Source organism: Amphiura filiformis, chromosome 19 (genome assembly GCF_039555335.1).
Source record: "Amphiura filiformis chromosome 19, Afil_fr2py, whole genome shotgun sequence".
Classification (NCBI taxonomy): Eukaryota; Metazoa; Echinodermata; class Ophiuroidea; order Amphilepidida; family Amphiuridae; genus Amphiura; species Amphiura filiformis.
The window spans coordinates 58295718-58323494 of NC_092646.1; the positions used below are offsets into that span (position 1 = coordinate 58295718).

Below are 27777 nucleotides of genomic sequence, written 5' to 3' on the forward strand. Positions count from 1 at the left end.
AGTAGAGCCCGCCCAGTTGAGGTGGATTTTACGGAGCTTATTGCCACCAACTAGGAGTTAGAACATACTGCTATGTGTATTCTGCTGTACAAATATGGATACTGAGACTTTTTGCCTGGAAACCTGTCCCATAAAGCCTGGAAATTTTCAGAATAAACTACAATAAAGTACACATGAACTCAAGCATTTGTTATTGATTTTGTACAAACATTTCAGCAATAAAATGATGTTATTAACCGTGACAGATGTGTAATAAGCTACTAATAGGAAAAGGTTGAGTGGTAAAATCAAGCACCAGAAAACATGTTATTGATTCTTCATGCATTTAACCAGCTGAGTATGCCCATTAATGAAGAAAGTTATTCCAGTTGGAAGATAACAGGAGCCAAGAAGAAGCTGATTTAGCATTAATTTTCATTGCTGTCCTAATTTCACCAATTCTGTGGATGCAATCTGTCCCCCTTCAGTCCTAGCCCTATGCAGTGTTACAGTGTATGTCAAAATCATCATAATCTTTAGTTATTTTATTTAAGGTTTGTTCAGATGAGAGCTTGCCTCTGTGTTAGTGTTACACGGAAGTAGTGTGAGGTCATTATTTCACGGTCCCTCCTCACGGTCGTCAACTCTAAACACTCTGTATTAGCTGCAGCGACCGCTTTGTGTTAGTGCACTCAGGGCCGGATTTACCTTTTGGGGGGCCCTGGTCACTGGCCAGGTCAAAATTTGAGCCCCGAAACTGACACCGTGAGGAAGGCATGTGCACTCAAGTGGCAAAGTTTTGTTTTACAACTAGGAGTCTATTATAAGATCGACAGTGGCGGCAGAAGCATTACAATTTAGAGGGAGATGAGCATATTTTGTTTCAATTTTACTTGGACATTTTACAATTTTACCACATACCACCATATTATACACAGAAAATATATAAAAGTGCGGAAATTTTGACTTTGTAAAAGTAGGAATTCAGACAAAAGTAGGAAAAGTGGCATCTCTGTATACAGGGCAATTTTGGGGGCCCCCAAATGTTGGGGGCACTGGGCCCGGGGCATCTGGCCCAATGGTAAATCCGGCCACAGAGATTTTTTTGTGGTAAATCTCTCGTGTTAAGCTTTGTTCAAACGAATGCTAACACTAAGCTACAATGTACCTCAGAGGTAGCTTGAATGTTAACCTAATACAAACTTAACACTTAACCCTGTCTGAGCAAGGCTTTTAATGCTATGCGTGCTAGCCATAGGCCTCAACATAAAAAGTCTAAGTTTTGAGATTTTTTCTCAAAATATCAAGAGCTATCATAAGAACCACTGGCCCAATACAAGGCTTGTTTGTACTCATTTCGATGCATTTTTCAAGCTGATTCCAAATATGGTCATGAAAACTTACAATTCTGAAATTTTTTGAATTTTGATTTTTTTTTTAAAACTTGTCGTCTCCAGTCGACACCAGCGTGGAGAGAGTTAAACATTTGATGGAATTTAGTTTTACAGGTGCATTAAAAATGAGTGCTTATAGACAGATGTCACTCAAAAGAAAATGGTGTTAATTAGATCAAATAAAGTACACTTACACACTTTTGTTTTTTCTACAATAAACTAGTTTATTCTTCAGTTATTTCAAGAATGTCAAGATTCTGGAAATCTGATTGTCAAGGTGTGCAAATCTGGGTCAATTTATGTTATGCATTTGTGAAAACAATGAAGAATTGGAGTAAATCATCATTCAGTTTGAATGCATTTAATAAATCAGTAGGAATATTCAATTTGAAATGCATGGGTAATTTACACGGGAGATTAGATCTGAATTAATGTGCATCCATCAATGTATTCACTTGGCCCGCATTGCATCTACAAGGAGCTACCAAAATATTCAGGGTCTTAATCGGGGGGAGGGTAAGAATATATATGCGTGCACCCCATATGTTCATGCAAGAACATGCAAAATCAGACAGTTTTGGGGTATTAGGAGTCGCCCCCACCCCAGTATGCAAATGATAATGCACGTCATAGTAAAAGTATGAAACTACTACTGCTCTCTCATTGTGAAGTTTACTGTGTTGTGCTATGGGATACTAACAGTGCACTTGCGTGAATCATTTACGCATTGCTTTCAAACAGTACTTGGAATACTCACACAATTGTTACTGCATAAACTGGCTAAATAGGTTAATTGTCACTGCTGCCACACCAAAAGAGTATGATTAGGGTTCAGATTTAGGGTTAGGATTACATTGTATATGGTTAGGGTTAGAATAAAGAGATTAAGGTTAGCATTGGGCTATTCAGGCTGAAATCCATTGGAAGACATGGCCTTAATCTTCTACACAGGAGTGTATATTTTAAATGGGGTTTACCTGATGGGCGACTCCATTTGAAATATACACCCCTGTGTGGGAGATAGGATTGGGCTAAATATTCCAGTTGAAATCCATACACCCCCTATGGAAGACATGACCTTAATCTTCTATAGAGGGAGTGTGAATTTCAAATGGGGTTTGGTCATGAAAATTTTCAAATTAAAAAAAAAAAATTGAAACTTGTCGTCTGCAGTCGACACCTGCTTGGAGAGGGTTGCGGTGGTGGGTTGCAGTGGTGACACTGTCAAGTTGCATGGTCCCATAAACTTTGCACTGTGTAGACAGTCTACAAGTTCACATTGATTCAGATGTTGAAAGTACCGCATTGATACGTACTGTAATATAACATGTGGATTACTAACCCATTTATGAATTAAAACTTGCATAGAAAGTGCAGTATTATTGGGGTGTGTTAAGGATTTCTGACATATCACTCAATGATTCTTTAATAATTTACCCGATTTAATTAGCCCACATTTTGCTTCAAGTGCTGTCTGTAATTGATCTTCATTGCTGACTAAATCACAATGTTTTCCCCACATACATATTAATTATGAATAATTATACCAGATTGAAGTCTTTGATACCAAAACCAACCCCACAATTTTAAGCCAAATTTGGGGGATAAAAATGTACTAATTAATGATTTATCAAAATATTTCATTAGCTATGCCTAATTTAATAATAGAAATACGCTCAAATTGTCTTTTGCAAACAGACTTGGATTACTGAATGCTTTACATTTTTGAGGTATTTTAAATCCGCTATTTCATTTCAGACTTTAAGCATATTAACAAGTTTTTGACACCAATTTTCAGTCACAATGTTTTAAAATGTTGGGCAAATTTGGTACCGGAACCGGATGCCACATGAAAGAGATTCCAAAGTTAAATCACTCTCCATCAATGTTTTTTTCCACTTTGGTACAGCAGTTTGAACTACTATGTATACAAAAAAATATAAAAAAGTGTTAATAAATGAGGACGACATGAGAAAACATAATTACAGAAATTTAATAATATCATGGCAAAAATATTATATAAAGAAAGACGACTAATACATGTATGTTATTATCTAATTTCTTAGAAGTACAAATATGGGGCAATCTGGAAAGTTTAACCTTTAAGTGTTTGCTTGCAGAGAAGAACGAAACTTCTTTTTTCTACTTTAGGGTTCTGAATAGCTGATTGATTTACATCATGAAAAGATCTGACATATCAACACCTCATTTGCTAAAACCAAGCTGTGTCCCATCATTTGATTCTGGCATGAACCCATTCTTTTTACATGATAAAGACGGCACAAACATTCTGCATGTTTCTACTGGGGAACGGTTGGCGGGTAATGTGGTTTATTAGTTTAGAGTGTTACCGGTTAATGTGCTCAGTGGAAACAGATCGGTTCAGAGTGATGCGGTGTGGACACCCGGCAACCGTAATCCACCTCATGCAGTCTATAATATCGAATTGATTAATTCGAATTAAACAATTCATCGAGTGGCCATGGGCAGCGCCATAGACATGTTATAAGACTACCAAGTGACAGGTGATGGACCGTACCCGCAGAATTGAATAGGCACTTTTTTGATAATTTTCATCAAGGTTACTTAAAACTTACCTAGCTAATTTGTTATACATCAGGGGTCTCTGCCTTTTAATTTGTTATGAAAACTTTAATTTTAAAAATATCTACCGACGGAAATAAAAATCCATCAACGGATAGTCTTGTTATGCTCTCACAAACTTAGAAAAAAAAAAATCCTCTAAAACATCCAAAATTCAAAGGTACAGGAAGACCACCTACAGCGTTGAGGTCAACTTTCTAGACTTCCTGTCTACTGGCAGTAATGGCTACTACCCAGTGCTAATATCAATGAATTGTTTAATTCGAATTAATCAATTTGATATTATAGACTGTCATGAGGTAGACCATGTGGGGTGACACCCGGGATTTCTGTCAGTGGAAACACAACGGTTAACGGTTGCTGGTGTTGAACTTCTTTTATGTACATTTTATGTATCACATCTTGACCTTAAAAGCAGCTTGGGGGTCAAGAAAATATTTTCAGTACTTCCGGTACACACCACAACCCTTATTTTAAGCACCAGTAGAAACGTGCTGGTTGTTGCCTGAATCGGATTGTGGGTTACCAAGTAATATCGGGTAAAAATACAGATTGCTCAGTGTAAACACGCAGGATGATCAGAGCTGTTCTTTTCTTTTTTATTACTTTTTGGGACCACTTTTTTTTACTAAAAAACCCTCCAAAAAAGGCACCAAAATGTTAAGTTTAAAAGCTATGTATGTGATCCCCTGACACAAACTTCTGGTTGGGCCCTTAAAAGCAGCACTATTGATGTTTCAAGGGTAATACTGAATTTCTATGTTGACTAGCCCAGCAGGCTAAAGAAATATTCACAAAATGTTCAAAACTTGCATGGAGAAGGGGAAGGAAAAAGCAAGATAAAATAATACATGCAGGCACTTTTAATAATTGGATGAACTAATGCACTACTTTGCCTTAAAGTCTGTTTGTAAAAGAGAAGAGAAAAATCTGTGATTCAATCCCATAAGCTCTACTTTTCCAAACTGCTTCCAAAATGGTATGTGACTATGAAAACACTGGAAAGATGCAGAAGAATGCGCAATCAATCGGAATGACACTATGGACCACAATGGCCTCATCCCAAAGGCATAGTTCAATAACCTCAATTAAATAATCATAGTGCAAAATTTGACCTCAAGTTGCAGAGTATGAGGTTTTTGTACCCAAATGTTCAAAGGTCATTCAATGAATGTACAAAGGTATTGGGGTTAAAGAACGGTGCCTTGTTAGATGAGCATGTTGTGGATCCCAGTGTGAACACCTTTAAATCTTGAGTATACATAGATGCTTCACACAGACTTAAACATGTGACGTCAATACATATGTCTATATATGTGCATATGTGAGGCTTCATAAGCTTCAACATACTTATGAATTTGGATCAACTGCGTATGACCTGGAGACCTATACTGCCATAAGGAGCCAGGGATAAGAGTCTCAAATTGATGTGTAAATTTGAAAAATTCTAAATTCTTTGTTACATGTGATGATAACTGTATAACCCCACTTAGCAATCCAGTGAAGATACTTTATTCCCGAACTTTGTTATTTACTTAGATAGGTTTTAAAACACTCACATAGCTGTATTCGAAAATTAGTTTTATACACACGTCATGCCATCTACTGGATACAATTAACTTTAGACCCATTTCTGAAGATACATTTCGTATCTCAAATCTTCACTAGATAACATGATATGGGATGGGTATAAAAATATCTTCAGTACATGTATACATAAAACTATCTTCAGTAGATAGCAAGGTGTATGTATAAAACTATCTTCAGTAGATAGCAAGGTGTATGTATAAAACTATCTTCAGTAGATAGCAAGGTGTATGTATAAAACTATCTTCAGTAGATAGCAAGGTGTATACATAAAACTATCTTCAGTAGATAGCAAGGTGTATGTATAAAACTATCTTCAGTAGATAGCAAGGTGTATGTATAAAACTATCTTCAGTAGATAGCAAGGTGTGTATATAAAACTATCTTCAGTAGATAGCATGGTGTACGTATAAAACTATCTTCAGTAGATAGCAAGGTGTATGTATAAAACTATCTTTAGAAGTTCAGTAGATAGCAAGGTGTATACATAAAACTATCTTCAGTAGATAGCAAGGTATATGTATTAAACTATCTTCAGTAGATATCAAGGTGTATGTATAAAACTATCTTCAGTAGATAGCATGGTATATGTATAAAACTATCTTCAGTAGATAGCAAGGTATGTATAAAACTATCTTCAGTAGATAGCAAGGTGTATGTATAAACCCATCTTCAGTAGATAGCAAGGTGTATGTATAAAACTATCTTCAGTAGATAGCAAGGTGTATGTATAAAACTATCTTCAGTAGATAGCAAGGTATATGCATAAAACTATCTTCAGTAGATAGCAAGGTGCATGTATAAAATTGATCTTAGTAGACAGCAAGGTGTATGTATAAAACTATCTTTAGTAGATAGCAAGGTGTATGTATAAAACTATCTTCAGTAGATAGCAAGGTGTATGTATAAAACTATCTTCAGTAGATAGCAAGGTGTATGTATAAAACTATCTTCAGTAGATAGCAAGGTGTATGTACTTAAAACAAACATATTACTTAATACTTACATGAATTTGTATGTAGCATATTTTAAAATCACATGTATTGCAATATACACAATATACATAGCAAGGTGTATGTATAAACCCATCTTCAGTAGATAGCAAGGTGTATGTATAAAACTATCTTCAGTAGATAGCAAGGTGTATGTGTAAAACTATCTTCAGTAGATAGCAAGGTATATGCATAAAACTATCTTCAGTAGATAGCAAGGTATATGCATAAAACTATCTTCAGTAGATAGCAAGGTGCATGTATAAAATTGATCTTAGTAGACAGCAAGGTGTATGTATAAAACTATCTTTAGTAGATAGCAAGGTGTATGTATAAAACTATCTTCAGTAGATAGCAAGGTGTATGTACTTAATACAAACATATTACTTTATGCTTACATGAATTTGTATGTAGCATATTTTAAAATCACATGTATTGCAATAAACACAAAGAAAATTGTTTTATAAAGGCTCCTTGACTTCAAACTTTGTGATTTACCACACACATCCTAAATCATATCAATGCAATTGAAATAAATAGCAGGATTTAGAACAACCAAAAATGCAATTTTGAGACGGAAATAAGTATTTGTCACCAAATCTCATGAGGCATTCAAATTGTTATTACACCATGTGGGCGGTATCTGTATGTATGTATTTATAGGTGTGTTCAGACAATTATAGAATCTTGAGGATCGGCGCACTCGAGAATTGCGATTCCTAACTCAATCCCCGACTGTGCGACCACACAACTCCAATGAAGCCTGGAATTCTTGACTTTTAACCCTAACCATACTGAAACTCACTAAACTCACGATGAGACAGAATCAGCCCAAGTCATAAATACCCAGGGAATCGCCGGCCAGGCCAGCGAAATCCCTGTAGGTACATGGCGGTGATCGTGTGCACGGCATGCGAGGGGTCGGAGGGTAAAATCCTACGGGTGCTAAGTGGCATCTTTGTTCATCTTCTCTTCTTTTTTGTTTGTTCTTTCCCTTCCGATAGCAAAAAACCATGGGTTCAATTAGGGTTAATCTAGTGATGCGCCAAGGTTAAAGGAGCATATAAAAATAACAGATGTGGAAATAGGAGTGAGTATAAACTGACCAGTAGATACCAGTTGTAGTCCTACTATATATGGCATATTGGATGGCCTAGGGGAAAGTTAGCCCATATTTGCAAGACTATCCTTGCCTTCAAGGTGAAACAAACCTACTCACAGTACCCTCTGGCCATGGGCTGTCCTGGTGTCAGATCTTACCCAGGGAAAGATGACATTCCAATATGCACCTTTAAGCTCAGCACTCAAGAATCAAGGCTTTTTCACACATTGGTAACACTCGAGGACCACTTGATGAACACTTGGGGAAATCGCAAAATCCCTAAATTTCTTAGGGATGAATTTGGGGATAAGTCAAGTGACATCTTTGTTCATCTTCTCTTCTTTTTTGTTTGTTCTTTCCCTTCCGATAGCAAAAAAAACATGGGTTCAATTAGGGTTAATCTAGTGGTGCGCCAAGGTTAAGCTCAGCACTCAAACATCGCAATATGGCTTGTTCACACAGTGGTAGCACTTGAGGACCACTTGAAGAACACTTGGGGAAATCGCAAAATCCCCTAAATTTCTTAGGGATGAATTTGGGGATAAGTCAAGTGACATCTTTGTTCATCTTCTCTTCTTTTTTGTTTGTTCTTTCCCTTCAGAAAAAAAAAAAAAAACCATGGGTTCGAGAATCTGATGGTGCACCAAGGTTAAGCTCAGCACACAAGAATCACAAAATGGTTTGTTCACATGGCGGTAACACTCGAGGACCACTTGAAGAACACTTGGGGAAATCGCAAAATCCCCTAAATTTCTTAGGGATGAATTTGGGGATAAGTTCACACGGTGGATTTCCCCGAAGCTTTTGCTTGAGAACCACACTGCTTAAGCAAAAAGAACTCCGTGTGGAGGTAACTTACGTTCGTATTATTACACACAAGATGTGCCACGTGATCTGAAATCACCTCATTTCCCTAGTGTTTGATTTCAAACAAACCCATTTACTACAAATTGATTGCATAATTGCAACTAAATCAGTATAGTGAGTTCTAGATAGTTAAATATTTGTATGCATTTATTATTATTTTATGGGGGTGTTATGACATTACTGTGATTCTTTTACCCCAAGCATTGTATGGTATCTAAGTCATCCATGTTTCTCTATGGATTCGAATGTGGAACAACTGATGCCTAACAGCATTGATTTAATCCCAACTGTGACAGGGTGTCTCTAAAAGATCTGTACCATCGCAATTTAGAATTTGTTATCATTAATTTTAAGGTCATATCTTCCATAGGGGGTGTATGGATTTCAACTGGAATAGCTCATTAATGTGAATGATATGGCGGGATCTATATTTTACCAGTTTTAGCAATTTAACTACTGTTGTGTACTTCTTGATCTTATAGGAAATGGGCCAAGAAAGCCAATAATCACATTTGTATGTGCGTAGGTCTTGCTCAATTGCCCATATGTATGATGACAGCCGGGCTGTATTAAATTGCGTCACAGAATAAACAGCACACAGGCCATTTATTCAAGGGAGCTCTATTTCACCTAAAGAATATGTGGAGAAAACAGTTTCAAGTTGAATTCACTAGCAGGGTCAGGTTGGTTTTTTTAATCACAACTTACACATTCAATACAAAATATCTTGGTCTTATGTTTTTGGGTATCAAAATTGCATGACTGCACATCCCTGTAATCATGTCACTCAGATCTGGGTGTCTTACTGTATCTAGCAATACTTTTTTCAATTTGAAACAACTAGTCTTGATTTCACCTCATTATTCTGGCTGGGCGAGACACTATCAGCCAAAATGATCTCTGATGGCAAAGGTCAATAACCTCCATTTAAAAAGCACAGCTCAAAAATTGACCTCATGTTGTGGAGTATGAGTTTTTGTAGCAAACACACTTTAGAGGTCATTCTATGTATGTAGAAGCCTATTGGGCTTAAAGAACTGAGTACTGACAGATGAGCATGATTGATGATCCTAGTGTCACCATGAGCCAAAATGTTATCTTCTCCAGTGGCATCGTTCATTAACCTCTATTCACTAATCATAGCTCAGAATATGACCTCAAGTTGCCAAGTATGAGTTTTTGTACCCAACACATTCAAAGGTCATTCTATGAATGTGCAAACAAATTGGGGTTAAAGAACTGTGTACTTACAGATGAGCATATCTGAAATCCTACTGAGATATGAAGAAAATTGATATATTGTTTGTATGATAGTGAAGCGTAGAGAGAATTGACGTAATCATTACGGCAAATGGAAGGTTTAACATCAAACATTGAATGCCCATCAGAAATCACATCATATCAAATCACAAATGAGTAGAATGCAGTAATGAGTTCATTATTCCAGTTGAAATCAACACACCCCCTAATTGGAAGACATGATCTTAGTCTATCACACAGGGAGTGTGAAATTTAAATGGGGTTACTTAAATATGTGACTCCATTTGAAATCTACACCCTTGAATGAGAGAAATGTGCTCTCTTCAGTATATAGCATACTCAGTTTAATGTGCTAGCTATCTTCAGTAAATAGCAATAGATGGCACACACTGCTTAATGTGCTATCTTCAATAGATAGCACACACCACTTAATATGCTATCTTCAGTAGATAGCACACACCGCTTAATGTGCTATCTTCAGTAGATAGCACACACTGCTTAATGTGCTATCTTCAATAGATAGCACACACCGCTTAATGTGCTATCTTTAGTAGATAGCACACACGCTTAATATGCTATCTTCAGTAGATAGCACACGCGCTTAATGTGCTATCTTCAGTAGATAGCACACACGCTTAATGTGCTATCTTCAATAGATAGCACACACCGCTTAATGTGCTATCTTTAGTAGATAGCGCACACCGCTTAAGGTGCTATCTTCAGTAGATAGCACGCACCGCTTAATGTGCTATCTTCAGTAGATAGCACACACCGCTTAATGTGCTATCTTCAATAGATAGCACACACCACTTAAGACGCTATCTTCAGTAGATAGCACACACCGCTGAATGTGTTATCTTCAGTAGATAGCACACACCGCTTAATTTGCTATCTTCAGTAGATAGCACACACTGCTTAATGGGCTATCTTCAATAGATAGCACACACTGCTTAATGGGCTATCTTCAATAGATAACACACTGCTTAATGGGCTATCTTCAATAGATAGCACACACTGCTTAATGTGGGGGTGCATGGATTTCAACAAGAATAGCCCGATGATAACCGAATGGCTGACTATCTAAATTTGGAAGTTACAACTACCAGGAAATTGCACATTAATCAATAACACCCTTTTAATAAAGGTTGGAACAAAACTGCACAATTTGTTAGGAAAATTATCCTCCCAATTTCTCCATTTGACATTTCTGTGAGCCATTGGTCCAGATCATGATGTATCCCCATCGTTACTAGGTAATAATGAATGCCCTGGAGTGCGTACATGGTAATTGAAAGTTAAATGGTCTTCACCCAATTGCATTAATTGACAGAAATTGATGCTTCATCTTGGCTATGGGTAGTAATGTGTGAAACTTGGCAAACTCGCACTATCAAATATGCACTGTCAATTCAATGACAATGTCCATCTACAGTAAAACAATTCCATTTTTAATTTTAGAACCTGTATCTTAATCTTTGATGCCCGAATGTCATGCCTGAATTACAAACTATACATATTTTCAAACTTATTCAACTCTGATAATTATCAACATGAGTTACACAATTTCAGAAAACAGGTACTTTTACCAATTTAGTCCAAAAACCTAGCACCAACTAACTTATCAATGTGCTTTAAAGAATTTTGACTTAATTTTGAAAAAACATTTTCTAAGTCTTGACCTTCAGTATAACTGTAATTTACTATAACACTTGAGACTCACAAAGTATAAACATTTTCAAAAAACATTAAAAAAAACCCTTTAAAAAGGGTTGTACCGGGACAGGAATGATTTCATGTGAAGATTAAATAATCCTTCTGAAAGATGCTTGTAATGTATAATATTTGACAGTTTACAAGTACTTAAAAATAGACATTCTACTAATACTTCCCTATCATGGCCATAGACCTCAGACACTCTATCACACAACTAATTATGACTGTCAAAATGCTATTACTGTCAAGGTATACCATAACATAGCCATGCTGGCAATTTTAACAATGTGGACAAAAACTACAGAGAAGGTTATTTAAGAACTTCATCAAATCAATTATTATCATTATTTGAAAAGATCATTAGATGTGACATGTTATTAACCCCATGGGCACTACTGCCTTTCTTACATGTACATAGCTTCTGATTGGTTAGTTACATGATATAGGCTAATCATCTTAGCAACCAATCAAAATAGAGCTTGTACGTATCCCTTAGCAATTTCAGCCCTACTGACTATTCTTACGAGATTTCTGATTGGTTCAATACATGATATACAGCACAATTTGTAACCAATCAAAATAGATTTTAGAGGCCGGTAATTCAGTGGTAGTGACCATTGGGGTTCATGTTTCTACCAGTGTGTTTCTCTGATACCTCTAAAGTCAAAGAAATTGATAGGGAGAACTCATATGGCCCATGTTTGTGTGTTGCTCAAGCAGGAGAAAAAAATGGGCACAGAAAGTATTATATTGTTACTCTGTAGTAAGAGACAAATTCTTGAAGAAATTAATGCCAAATTAGAAAAGCAAAAAGTTTCAGAGATAGTGAAATTTTGTTCTCTGCACATACAAAAAGTGGATCAAATAACCAAACGTAAAATACAAGTGCATCCGGAAGCTCAGATAGTAGAGATAATTTAAAGAAATCTGAGAAAAAATTGAATATTACACAAAGAACAGCAAAATCACAACACTTAAGTTAAAACTTAAACACATCATTTCATTTCATACTGAATCAACAGTGCATCAAGTGAAGAATACAGTGATTAATGTCTATTGAACAAAAACATTATACAGTGTATATATATATCAAAATAAAGTATACAGTTTGAAAAATTCCATCAGATTAAAAAGTATGAGGTATTTGGTCAAAATGATATAGTTGACAGCTGAATCAACATCTTATTCTCCAATAACAGTTGTGAGGACAAGATGTTGTAACATTGATTCAGACTATCTAATTATTTTGAACAAATACCTCATACTTTTTAATCTGGTGGCATTTTTCAAACTGTATACTTTATTTTGATATACAGTAAGCCAAATAATTAAGGTACCAGTTATGTTCACCTCCTGTATATCCTAAACAAAGACAGATATGTCATAATTGGAACCAGCAGCCACTAGCTGCATCTTTAGCTCGAATTTAAGACCTCATTCGTTGAAATTGTTCAAGAAATAAATACACAGCGACCTCAAAACCCAAGGAAGATACCAATTTAAAAGTTGCAGTTTGCTGCATTAAATGCCCTATTGATTTGTACACAAAGCGTTCGTGAACAAGAGAACTAGTGCTGTGCTTCCATTGATTAGCACGTTAAAACTAGCGTCATGCTTTCATTGATTAGAACACAAAAGTGCAACTTTTGATTTTGTTTCTTCATTAGGTTTTAGATCACTGTTTCTTTAATTCTCAACCAATTTCAACAAGGTCTTAAATTAGAGCTAAAGAGTACATGTATTGGCTGCCTGTTTTAATTTTGACATATTTGTCTTTATTTGGGATATACAGGGGTGAACACAACTGGTACCTTAATTTTTTGGCTTACTGTATATACCCTGTTTTTACTATATTTTTAAATCCCCTTCTGAATTTAAAACCTGCCGACCTTTGGGACTTTTTTAATGTTGACCCTTTATCAATTCTTCTCCCAGTTTTGAAACTTTTTATTGGAAAAAATAGCAAAACATGGATCTTTGTGTTCGAACTGTGTACAGGCCTGGTTCCAGACAACACAATGATCTCTAAAATTGAAGATATTTTAAGCTTTAAAATACTCCTTTTAGTTTACTCCTCTAACTCAAATCACAGCAAACTTCACCTACCCTGTTTGCCCTCTGCATGCAAAACAAAAATAGTGCACTTTTTAATGAAACATTGTGAACTTTTCACTGATTTTTGTTTTAGGGGCCTACTATCTGTGCAAACTAGACACTTTGTGACCCAAACACTTTATTAAAAAGACATTTTTCAGTTTCCAAATTTTACAGTTTCATCATTGAAATAAGCAACTTCTTTCACCAAATTATCAAAATACAGATAATTGCAAAATCTCTTCCTCTGATTCTGTATTTTTGTGAAGTTTTCCACAAGCATAATGAGCTATTCCAGTTGAAATCCATACACCCTGTGGAAGACATGACATTAATCTCCCACACAGGGAGTGTGAATTTCAAATGGGATTACCTGAATGGGTGACTCCATTTAAAATCGACACCCCCTGTGTGGGAGATTAAGGACATGTTTTCCATACAGAGTGTATGGATTTTAACTGGAATAGCCCAATTTCAAGAGTGTTGAGACTGGAAATTCAACGGCATTAAATATTGCACTGACACATGATTGATCATAACGAGTGAGAAGCTTTAATGCTCTGCGTGCTAGCCAAAGGCTTCAACATAATTTGAGACATTTTCAAGTCCAAGTTTTGAGATATTTTCTCAAAATATCAAGAGCTATCTTAAGAACCAATACTAGGCTTGTTTGTACTCATTTTAATGTATTTTTCATGCTGATTCAAAAGTGCAACTTTTGATTTTGTTTCTTCATTAGGTTTTAGATCACTGTTTCTTTAATTCTCAACCAATTTCAACAAGGTCTTAAATTAGAGCTAAAGAGTACATGTATTGGCTGCCTGTTTTAATTTTGACATATTTGTCTTTATTTGGGATATACAGGGGTGAACACAACTGGTACCTTAATTTTTTGGCTTACTGTATATACCCTGTTTTTACTATATTTTTAAATCCCCTTCTGAATTTAAAACCTGCCGACCTTTGGGACTTTTTTAATGTTGACCCTTTATCAATTCTTCTCCCAGTTTTGAAACTTTTTATTGGAAAAAATAGCAAAACATGGATCTTTGTGTTCGAACTGTGTACAGGCCTGGTTCCAGACAACACGATGATCTCTAAAATTGAAGATATTTTAAGCTTTAAAATACTCCTTTTAGTTTACTCCTCTAACTCAAATCACAGCAAACTTCACCTACCCTGTTTGCCCTCTGCATGCAAAACAAAAATAGTGCACTTTTTAATGAAACATTGTGAACTTTTCACTGATTTTTGTTTTAGGGGCCTACTATCTGTGCAAACTAGACACTTTGTGACCCAAACACTTTATTAAAAAGACATTTTTCAGTTTCCAAATTTTACAGTTTCATCATTGAAATAAGCAACTTCTTTCACCAAATTATCAAAATACAGATAATTGCAAAATCTCTTCCTCTGATTCTGTATTTTTGTGAAGTTTTCCACAAGCATAATGAGCTATTCCAGTTGAAATCCATACACCCTGTGGAAGACATGACATTAATCTCCCACACAGGGAGTGTGAATTTCAAATGGGATTACCTGAATGGGTGACTCCATTTAAAATCGACACCCCCTGTGTGGGAGATTAAGGACATGTTTTCCATACAGAGTGTATGGATTTTAACTGGAATAGCCCAATTTCAAGAGTGTTGAGACTGGAAATTCAACGGCATTAAATATTGCACTGACACATGATTGATCATAACGAGTGAGAAGCTTTAATGCTCTGCGTGCTAGCCAAAGGCTTCAACATAATTTGAGACATTTTCAAGTCCAAGTTTTGAGATATTTTCTCAAAATATCAAGAGCTATCTTAAGAACCAATACTAGGCTTGTTTGTACTCATTTTAATGTATTTTTCATGCTGATTCCATTTATGGTCATGAAAATGTACAATTCTGAAATTTTTGAATTAGTTTTATTTATTTTTGAAAACTTGTCGTCTGCAGTCAACACCCGAGTGAAGAGATTTAAGAGAAGATTTAAATTTGACACACATTGTCTGTAACTCAAGAACCATAAAAACAATTTAAAATTCAGCTTGCAGGAACAGTTTGTCAGGCACTGATCCTCTAGATACAAATAGAGACAAATGAGGGACTGGTTTGATGGAGGTGTCTTTGTAGAGGCAAAAACATCTTTAATTTTGATGAGGTTATATGTTTGTGCACAATACAAAATTGACCACGGTCAGGGGTACGCAAGAAATAATACACATGTGACAAAAAATAACAATTAAATAAAATACGTGCAAGGAATTTATTAGAGGATATGGTATGTGTAATCAAACTTACTTATGACAAGAGGCACATTATTTGCCCAAATGCTAATGGGTATAAAGGTATTATTGTTCATCAGGTCTTTCCTAGGATAAACCTTGTTTGATATCGTTGTTGGGCAGGAAAAACCTTCTATGTGTCATTGGCCCCTGAACATGTTCAAAGCAACCAGTTGGCAGTTTTGTTTTAAACATGTTCTGTGGCCACAAACACATAGGGAGGTTTTTCATGCCCAATAACGATATGTTGTGTCCTGAAAATAATTATTTGGTCACACTCGTTGTTCCTACTAAGGTTGTACAACCCAAATTGGTCCAACATGTTGGGAAATTGGCCCAGAAGACTTGAAGAAACCTAATGAAAAACAATAAAGTAAGCTTTTCTCCTTACCCAGAACCCAGTAGGTTATTTTTGCATGTACAGTACTGGCTGGAATCCACCGGGCACGGGCCGTGCAAAACCCACGCGCGGTATTCGCGGGTTGATGTTTTGCGCGGTAGTTGTTCCACGGTCATCTCTGATGAACCTCCGATGTGATTAGCATCTCTACTGACTGTACCGCGCAAAACCGCGCATGAGTTTTGCACGGCTTAATCCTATTCGCTTCAATCGATAGGCTAATGATTCGCATTCATCACTTGAAGTAGTTCAACAAGATATGTACCTTCATCGTTATTGATTGACACATCGTGACATGAAGCACTGAGCAGCTTGATCATTGATGTTAGCTTGGAACATGAACATTATCTTCTAAATATCTATGTGCCTACTATACTATTTCCATGTTTAGAAGAACTTCGGCAAAAGTTAAAACATCGACGATGCGCAATTAATTTACAAAACTAATAAAAAAAATAAGACAACCTGTTTTTAAAAATGTACAAAAATGGAAATAAAAACAGAATTTTTTTGAGAAAAATCCCCGCTTTATGCTCAAACCTGTGTTTGTACGAGCGCTATTATTAACTTTAAAACTTCTCCCGCGATAAATTGGCAAGAACCCAACCGGGAACCTGACATTTTTGCCAGCACTTACGAGCACAAAGTCGGCCCGTGATACGCTGGTCTCCGAGTCATCGGTTTGTGCATCAAATTTCCCCACACATGAATCTTATGAAATAGCAATTTATTCACCCAAAACATAATCGTCTTGCCATCACAAATTTTACTGACCGATACATAGAAGATGGCCGATATAATTCAACATTCGTTACAGTGATGTGTCTGTACGTACATAATTATTTTATGTTTTCAATATTATTTCGCCGACATGTTTGATACCCAGTTTTCCCGGGCCAGGTTTTCAAGCTGTTCTTGTTTGTTCTTACCTTGAGACAAACACATATTTACGATCTCACAAAGTCACAATACTTGTTCTACATGTATTTCCTTTTCGTTTCAGAACTAAAAGTGCACGTAGATTATACATCCAATGATCCATAGCCAAGTGCTACCGAAGCCCCCAGGACTGAGAAGCCAGACGCACCCTTGGGTCTTCAATGCCCCAGCCCGGCACGGCAGCTGCCAAACAACCCGATATGCGCCTTGGCAAGAGATGAATCGGAAGGCCTTTGTATTGAGACCGCACCCGAAAAGACCATCCTGATTCCTGGCACAGAGGATCCTGGCACGACTTATTAATCCTTTATGAGTTGACTAACCAGAGATCCTTGAAATTGCTGCTCCGACCAACATTTTATCATCTTCACGTGAATGTCGAGCACCAAGACATTTCTTGCCGCTCAGCCGATTATGACCAATTTCATGTTATTTGAATTATTCAAATTGGCCATCAATTGCCGTACCGCGTATAGTTATCTTTGGAATGTGGTGTGAACATCAAATGATGTATTTTAAAAACAATAATAAGAAAGTCCACTCCCAACATTTTTGATGTCGCACCATGTCATAACATTCATCTATTTATAGGTTCGCGAAAAAATGCAATTTTCGCGGTGAATAGTGAGTTCTGTGATTAATGCAATTTATTCCAGCTAATTGCTTTATATGATTCCAAAACCCATTATCCAAACTTCATTTCAAATGAAAATGCTGATATTAAAAGCTTAAATACAAACTCCGAAAAGAATATTTCCCCTACAGAATCCCGGTTGAATAACGCATAATAATATTTATTTTGACCTGGGTTTGACATGCCGTGCGTGCTCTACTGCACATGGCCACGTGGGTGCCCTGATGCACGTGAGGCACGACCCTCAGATAGTGTGGGAAAGTGCGCAAATAGTTGTAAACAACCTCTGCTAACCGCTGGGTGACCCTCGATCTAGTTATTGTGGGGGAGGGGCGTGGCGCTCAAACAATAGTTGCTAGTCGGCTTTCAGCCAAGGTCACCATGGTAACCCCATTTGGTGTGTGTGTGATTATTTTTAACGCTGGCAAATTTGAATCAATTAACATTTTCTTTCACCTTTCTTTATATTAATTATTATTAATGTGTACGTGTAATTGTTTTTAAATACTACGATTTGCGTTTTGATTAATATTTCATTGAATTAATGCATATTTTTCTTTCAATAATAAATACCACCTTTTTCTTTAGTAAATCTGACGTCACCAAGTTACTTTTCTTCGGAAAATGGGCCTAACATTATTATTAGGAAAAAACAAAAAACTTCTTTCGTAAAGAATCTGGCAAGAAATTTCATGATTTGTGACATTCATACATATCTATTATAATAATACTGGTAGTCTGTGCCTCTGTCTGTCTGTGACTGTCTGTCTGTCTGTGACTCTGTCTGTCCGCCTATTTTCTCGGAGACTAGGGGTCGCACGTTCCTCAAACTTGGTTGGTGGGTGCGTCTTGACCCGGGACAGAACAAGTTGTATTGGTTAGTGGGTCAAGGTCACCCAGGGGTCATCTGAGGTCAAATTAGTAACAACGGTTTTCCGCGTATTTTCTCGGAGACTATGGGTCACACGTTCCTCAAACTTGGTGGGTGGGTGCATCTGGACCTCAGACAGAACAAGTTTGTTTCGATAAGTGGGCCAAGATCACCCGAGGTCATCTGAGGTCAAATTAGTAAAAACTGTCGTATGGGCATGACACTTGGTGGGTACAGTGAACTTTTAGAGTCAAATTTTTGGACGGTCATTTTGGGGTCATCCGGGGTCACCCAGAGGTCATCTGAGGTCAAAATAGTAAAAAATGTCATATGGGCATGAAACTTGGTGGGTACAGTCAACTTTTAGAGTCAAATTTTTTGACGGTCCTTTTGGGGTCATCCAAGGTCAAATTACTAAAAACTGTCGTATGGGCATGAAACGTGGTGGGTACAGTCAACATTTAGAGCCAAATTTTGGAAGGTCATTACGAGGTCACAAGGGGTCATCTGAGGTGAAATTAGTAAAAACTGTCATATGGGCATAAAACTTGGTGGGTACAGTCACCATCAGCCAGGTAATCGCTTTTTATAGTTTTTTGACTGATGCTCAAAATATTTTAATTATAAATTGATCAATCATTTAACAAATAGATCAATAATAATAATAATAATAATAATAATAATACAATAAAAATAATAATATTTGCAATTTGCAAATGCCGCATATATTTCAATATTTTTTCATGAAATTTTATGCTAATTGACAATAGGGTCATTTGGTGTTTTGTGAAGCCAATTGCACACACCCATCAGGCACGCATACAAAATGTATCATACTGGTGCTCCTTCAAAAGAACGGAAATTCCTAGCAAATGCCCACTTTTTTTGCTGGATGATTGCGTAATTATGTAAGGGATTACAGCTCTATAATATCACTTTATTATATTTCGGGTTGGTTCATCAGCTTTTATCAATATTTACTTCAGGGCAAAATTACAAAGAAAAATAATTTAGCCTATTTGCTTGAACTGAAAATGACAGAAAAATCGCGAAGATGATGAAAGTGTTGGATTAAAATTACCTTCTAAAAACTTGACTCAAGTTCAGACATAACACAGAATTGAAATTTTTTGACTTATACTCAAAATATTTTAATTATAAGTTGATCAATCATTTTTAACAAATAGATCAATAATAATAATAATAATAAAAATAATAATATTGGCAAATGCCGCATATATTTCAATATTTTTTCATGAAATTTTATGCACAATAGGGTCATTTGGTGTATTGGTGTAACTTTTACTACCTCCCTCTCCCTTTCTTTCTCTCACCCTCCTGCCCCCCCCTCTCTCTCTCTCTCTCTCTCTTTCGAATTCCACATATTTACTCTTTTTTTTAGTGCCATCTGAATTTTTCTAGTCAGACCGCATGCAGATCTTGAGCCAGACATAAAGTTGAGGGGATCGTTGGTTTGAGCTAATGAATAATTAAGGAGGCAAATGGGCGTGGACTGTGCTTTGGCTATGTGGCTATCAATATTCTGATGAGTGTGAAATCATTGCTGAAAATGAAGAACACAATAAGACACACAGATTTTATTTTGTTGGATATTTTGACGGTTTTATTAACATCATTGTGAATATTTTAAAACAAAGAAAAATGTTAAGGCGAAACTTTGAAAGTTCAATTCGATTATGAAAAATAATTACCAATAAAATATTCTTATCCTTGCTAGGTGCTTGCTTCCAGGGTCGCTAGATAATCTAGGTCAGCTCAACCCCCAATCTATATTTAGACCGTGCGTGTGATGTGTGGGAAAGGGGAAAGTGCCGTATGCACGTGTTTTGATTTGATAGTATAATTTAGTGCCAGGATAATTTCATGAATTTAGAATACCAACGATAGATATTTAAATTTCCGGGATGATAACAACGATTTTGGTGGAATTTTATCTTAAATAGGTAAGAAATGTCTCGCGAGAAGTGAGGGAAAAGCAACTTTTTTTTTGACAATATTTTGTTTTGTTTTTTTGTTTAATTCTTATTTAATTATGAGCGGGGGATTTCAAATGATGTGCCAAAAATTGCTTGCTCCACCCCCTGCCTAAAATTGCTTGAATGACCCCCCGCTTGCTAAAAAATCTTGCCCCCGGCTCATTATTATTGCACAGCCCCTTAAAATTATGAATAATTAATGATCATGTGATCCACAGGACCGCAAAGAAATACCAGGGCCTGAGAAATGCTATCCAATGAGATCGCGGGTTGTTTCGCTTGTTTCCTAGGTTTATTTATAATATCCCCATTCATAAAAAATTTTCATGTTGACATCGACACATTCGGCTTGTTCATTATTCGGATTTCGATGTCAACTAGTGGTCTTGTGGGAAGAATATTAATTATATTATTGAAAGATTTGTGGATATGAACTATCAATTGTTTTCTTCAAAACTTTCTTGCAAGTTGTATTGTATCATGCAACCTCTAGTCTTCCGATCGATCTGTGATGGCAAGCACACACGTGTTGTGGTATACCATCCCATCTTGGTGGACGGACATGGTATGAATGGAATGTGGTATACAGCGCGTGGCATATACCCTATACACCCTGGATGTTCTACAAACTCAATTGCTTTGCACCTGAATCCCCTGATAGAGACGTGGGAATGTTTTGACTAAGAGTTTGACTTGTGCATGCGACAAACAAGAGCGTCTCAATTAAAATGATGACGACTGGTGAAATGCTTCGAATGATCTTGTATTCTTGTTGATATGGGGAATTTTCCAACAAAGAAGGAACTTTGATCTTCTCAACACCTCTTCTTGTGTCTTTCTTGATCACTCTCTCACACGCACATACCTGGAATAAATAAATTATGAAGTATCAGAATAGGAATGAACAGCTGACTGCTCTTCAGGAAAATATGAAATCGTGTATCATGCATGTTCATGATGTTTGAATTACATCCCAGGATTTTATCGCCTCAAAGAACAAGATGGAAAGGCCTTCGATGGCAGGCCATTTATAAATGAAACGGATATCGACATTACTTTCTGGAATAAATTGCAGCTTTTATATTTTTGATGATAGATTTAATATAGAACTAAAGGTAAGATGATTTTAAAGTCAAATAAATGCTGTGACTCGGCGAGAAACATGAATTTATGCTGATGATGATGATGATTTTGTGGCGAAGATAGTCCGATACCGTACCGCTGGAAGGCACTCAGCTCAGGCGATCGCGGAGCTCGGGATGGTTTGGTGCCATGCTTGGTGAAGTTTATTTCTCTCTTCAACTCTGGTAGTGGCAGAATGTAATATGGGTCTATATTTTACGTTATTTTGCCGCAAACAAAGTGATAATCGTGAAAATTAAGCCCAATGATAAGCCTTCTGTAAATTTTCATTATGTTCTTCCATCGACGCATTTTATTTTTATCTCGATCGTTTTTCATATATTTTTCTTTTTTCGAAGTTGGCCCCTAGCTCTATTATCAATTGAATAATGATAAATTGTTAGTCAATTTATACTCAATTTAATCCAAGTTACATCTTTATGAAAAACATATTCGAAAGAAAATGAAAACAAATGTAATTTTAATATTTTAAACGTGTAACTAGTAGGCCCTACAATACATAACATTTAACCGGTAAAATCAAAACCCGTTATGAAATTTCGCATGACCGGCCGGTGGTGTTAGAGTTAGACCCATCATGTTGTTTTATACTTCGGAACACGGTCAACGAATCATATCAAGGGTTTTGAACAGCTATTGATTGCATTGCGAACTGAAATACCACTTCCGAATGTGTGTGTCATTTGTCAAGTGCTTGACAAAGAAGAGCAAATTGGATTTATAATAGGCTTATGCCGTGCAACAACCCGCTCATAAACCGCGCGGGCAGTTGGCTGGTTAGCACAACTTTTAACTGTACCACGCAAAACCGTGCAAACCGCGCAAAATCGGTATGATCTGTGAAGATCGTTTTTGAGCGGTCCATGCAAAATGCCGTGCAAAACCCACGCAATTTTTGCCCGGTGGATTCCAGCCAGTACTGTAATAGCCAGCTTGGACCAATCATTATCATAAGAAGAAACACTGGTCACACACATGTACATTATCATATTTGAGTGCTCCCCCTTTAGCCCGGAAATTCATCCCACTTTTACCACTTACCCGAGTCATGTGTGAAGAGGGCACTTTTTGCTTCTTTTGTGATTGCTTCTTCTCTTTCATTCCCTGCCAGCAATTCTTCTAACATTAAATCCACGACTGATTCCAGGCTATTTTCCATTACATCCATCAGCAGCGTGGCTTTATGGACAAAGTTACCCACATCTAGATTGGCTCTTACTTCAGCACTGAAATCTTTCATGGGTACTCTCTGGAGGTAAAAAAAACAAAAAACAGAATAATTAGTGTTAGACCAATTTATTTTTGCTGAACCATGAAATGGTATCAGCCTATATGAGTGTATGATACATGTACTTACTTACTTACTTACCAACCATTTGGTCTAAAATGGACATATCTTTAATTCCCACGAAGGTATGAACCCCCAAGTGGTGTCAAATGAAAGAGTAAGAAGTAAAGAATATGATAAAAATATTTCCTAACGTCAGAGGTCATCCAAGGGTCACAGGGGTCAAAAAAGGTCATTTTAACCAAAAATGCTCCAATTAAGCTGAAATTTATATGCAATGATCCTTATGACATTCTAAACATGTTATAAATATTGTAATATTCATTTAAGGTCATTAAGGGGTCATAAAGGGGTCAAAGGTCAAGTTTTCAAAAATATCCAATTGAGCTGATATTTAAATACAATGATCTTTAAGACATTCTAAACAAGTTTAAAATATTTTAAAATTCATTTAAGGTCATTAAGGGGTCAATAAAGGGGTCAAAGGTCAAGTTTTCAAATGGTTCAATTGAGCTGAAATTTAAATGCAATGATCCTTATGACATTCTAAACATGTTTAAAATAATTTAATATTCATTCAAGGTCATTAAGGGGTCATAAAGGGGATAAAGGTCAAGTTTTTAAAATGCTCCAATTGAGCTGAAATTTAAATGCAATGATCCTTATGACATTCTAAACATGTTTAAAATATTTTGAAATTCATTTAAGGTCATTAAGGGGTCATAAAGGGGTGATATATACATGTACCACAATTATATACTGCCAAAGCCCCATGGTTCAGCTATGGTGCGGTTACTGCTCTAGTTTCTTATAAATAATTACAATGATGAACTCCCCGCGGCCAGCCATTATTAGTGTAAGTACAAGATTGGCTCTGACTTCAGCACTGAACCTTTGTGGCAAGGGTGAAAATAAGAAAGTTTGAACCAGGGGCCATTTTGGCAAAAAAATGGCCCCTGGTTCACCAAGATTTGGAGTGAACTAAGGGCCACTTTGGATGAACCAGGGGCCACTTAGTGATAATGGCACCTGGTTCAACAAATTTAACTAGGAACCAGGGCTCATTTCCAATCACCAAGGGGCCAATGAAAATAAATGGATGAGCACTAGTTGCTTTGAATTTGATATATTTTGTTCACTATCCAAAGGCCAGGGATGTGAGAAAAGTGTCCCCTGGTCAACTAAAATTGAGATGGAACCAGGGGCCATTTCATAGTTTCTGGGGGTCAAATGGCTCCTGTCTTCCACTTATTTTCACCCTTGCTTTATGGATACTCTCTGATGCTAAGAAAACACAGAAATAAATCGGGGTTAGTTTTTAGCGATTTTATTTTTTGCTGTATGCAAATATTTTCTATACTTTCCCTTCCACATTCATGTTTCTATTACATCCATGTATTAGTAATTCAGAACAAAATGACACTGTAACTAAGCCACACACATACTACCTGGTCAATAAAGCTCTCAAATAAATTATACACTATTCTTGCATCACAAAGTTATTTAAATAACCATAATTATATACAAAAACCCATACATGTTTCCTAAACATAAATGGCCTTTACACAACCTGTATTTTAGTGTGAAGAGTATTCATGAGGTAAAAGGTATTGTAATGCAGTCACAGAAATTATGGTCGATAGGCCACTCAAAACAAGATGTACCTCAAAGACAAATTAACTTGCTTCAAGAAGTTAGCCATAATTATATAAACACCCACACATATGTGTCCCGTACAGTATGACCTATACACACCACTTTGGATATACACTATGTATCTTATGATAAAAGATCTTGGTGATGTGGAAACTTGAAGAGAAAACTTTTCCATAATATCAACAACACATTTACTGATTAAAGAGAATAATATTTACTAGAGAACAAAACACTTCTATTGAAGAGAGTTTTTACCATAGAAAATATGCTTAATCAAAGAGAAAGCTACCTGCTGAAGAGAGCAAAAGGTATCTACTGAAGATCAGTACAGTCTCTTTAAAATAAATAACATATTTGCTATCTACTGAAGATAACACCTATTTTATCTATAGAGGAAAAAGCTATCTACTGAAGATAGCAAATATGTTATCATGTAGAGGAAAGAGCTATCTACTGAAAACCATTGAAGAAAGCCCCATCTACTGTAGGGTACGGTGGCTTAGTGGTTATGGCCTTGGACTCATAATCTGAGAGCTTGTTTGACGTGTGTGGGTTCGAGTCCCCGTCCCGCCACCGTGTTGCGCCCTTGGGCAAGGTGCTTTGTCTCGCTTGCCTCACCCCACCCAGGTGCAATGGGAAGCTGTTAGGGGTAGTCACAGTTGTTGTACTGATGAACCCTGCGCCAATTGTAGGCAGCAAACGTGGTTCCGACATATTCTAATAACGGCGGAATAAATGCAAAGCGCTTTGAGGCTGTTTACGGCATAAAGCGCTATAGATATAAATATCTACATTTATTTTTTTTTACTGAAGATAGCAACTATGCTATCTATTAAATAAACAACTATCTACTAAAGATAGTAAAATGTTATCCATTGAAGAACAAGATATCACTGAAGATGGCAAATATGCTATCTACTGAAGATAGCAAAAAAGTTATCTATTAAAGAAAGTGCTTCCATAATGCTTAACTATTCATAGTCTCACAAGTTCTGTCAGTGCATTGCAGCAGTCATGATGGGGCCATCCACATGGTATGCTATGTGCATGCATGTAACATTTCCCCTACCTATTATAGGCACTACCTTCTCAGCATAATGGCTAGTAAAGTTTGTCATCCAAGAGTTTTCTTTTTTGCATTGCAGCAGTCATGATGGGGTTATCCACCTGACATACTTGCTATGTGCAAGCATGTAAAATGGCTAATCAATTATGTAATATGTTTTCATCTATTACACCCACACATCAGAGGTACAATCTTTGCTATACCTATAGGTGTTACCAGCAGAAGAAATTCCAAATCTTGTTATATTATTATGCAAGCCATAATTTGTAGTGTTTATTAAGTATTGCCAAGAGTTCTCTTGGTGCATTGAAGCAGTCATGATGGGGCCATTCACTTGACTTGTTATGTGCATGCATGTAAAATGGCCAATCAATTATGTAATATTTCCTCCTCTACTACACCCACACATCAGAGGTACAAACTTTGCTACCAATTGGAGGGATGAGCATAAGGGCTAGTCTCAATAGTTTGTGATGCTACAGTACCGTAGTGTCAGAGTCATGATGGGGCCATCCACTTGACTTGTTATGTGCATGCATGTAAAATGGCCAATCAATTATGTAATATTTCCTCCTCTCCTACACCCACACATCAGAGGTACACACTTTGCTACCAATCGGTGGGATCAGTCTAAGGGCTAGTCTCAATAGTTTGTGATACAGTACCGTAGTGTCAGAGTCATGATGGGGCCATCCACCTGACTTGCTATGTGCATGCATGTAAAATGGCCAATCAAATATGTAATAGTTCCTCCTCTCCTACACCCACACATCAGAGGTACACACTTTGCTACCAATCGGTGGGATCAGTCTAAGGGCTAGTCTCAATAGTTTGTGATACAGTACCGTAGTGTCAGAGTCATGATGGGGCCATCCACCTGATTTGCTATGTGCATGCATGTAAAATGGCCAATCAATTATGTAATATTTCCTCCTCTACTACACCCACACATCAGAGGTACAAACTTTGCTATCTATCGGTGGGATCAGCATATTGCTATTGGGCTAGTCTCAAAACTTAAAGTTTGTGATGCTTTATAGTACCGTCAGTGGTGTGTCCTGGGGGCTTTGGGTGCTGAAGCCCCGAATTTTGTTAAAAAATCATGTAAAATCAGCCATTTTTTGGTGATTTTAGCCATTTAATAAGCCCCTTGCATAACTCTGAAAGCCCCTCTGATCCCCCCCCCCACAGGAAAAGATCCTGGACACGCTGGTGACCGTAGTGTCAGAGTCATGATGGGGCCATCCACCTGACTTGTCATGTGCATGCATGTAAAATGGCCAATCAATTATGTAATAGTTCCCTTCTAGAACTACACCCACACATCAGAGGTATCTTCGCTACTGCTATTATCAAAATAAAAGGGCTAACATAGTTTTTGTGTATGTTTTACCAATTTGACATACAGCAGAAACTCATTGCCGCAGCAGATTTTCCATTACAGCAAAGATTTACAGCAGCCACAAAAAAATTAAGCAAGAAAAAAGCCTACATGTACAAACAAAGGTAGTGATACTGTAGAGTGAAAATGTTGGCGCTACATATATTTAGTGACCGCTGTGCCAGCAAAGGCATTGATTCACTGTCATATCAGGAACACATTCACATTTTGTTTTTAAGATATATAATAATTTTGTTGAGGACTCATATTAAGGCTTAGTAGCTGAGCTAGTTAGTCTATCAAATCAATTAATACATAAGAAGATTGTAATCTACATTTGTATACCTTCCTCGAATCAGTAGTAAAATCAAATTTTAAGATTTTTTTCAAAAACTGTTAATTTTTGCAGGATTCTGTTACGCCAGTTGGATTCCTTGCATCATTTCCTTTCTGAAAATGCATACTTTTACATTTCGAGATACAATAAAAAACAATACCTTAATTACTGACTTGAGGAATACAGAGTATAGAT

General features: G+C 36.7%; 1 protein-coding gene across 1 annotated transcript in view; it reads right to left on the bottom strand.

Annotated features, from left to right (window-relative positions):
• The window catches only part of LOC140141566 (solute carrier family 4 member 11-like), a 302152-nt gene that overhangs the window by 93320 nt on the left and 181055 nt on the right, over positions 1-27777 (bottom strand). Inside the window, exon 3 of the mRNA XM_072163474.1 lies at positions 22896-23103. Within this exon, the coding sequence (XP_072019575.1) occupies positions 22896-23103 (208 nt within the window). The remainder of the gene's footprint in view (positions 1-22895; positions 23104-27777) is intronic.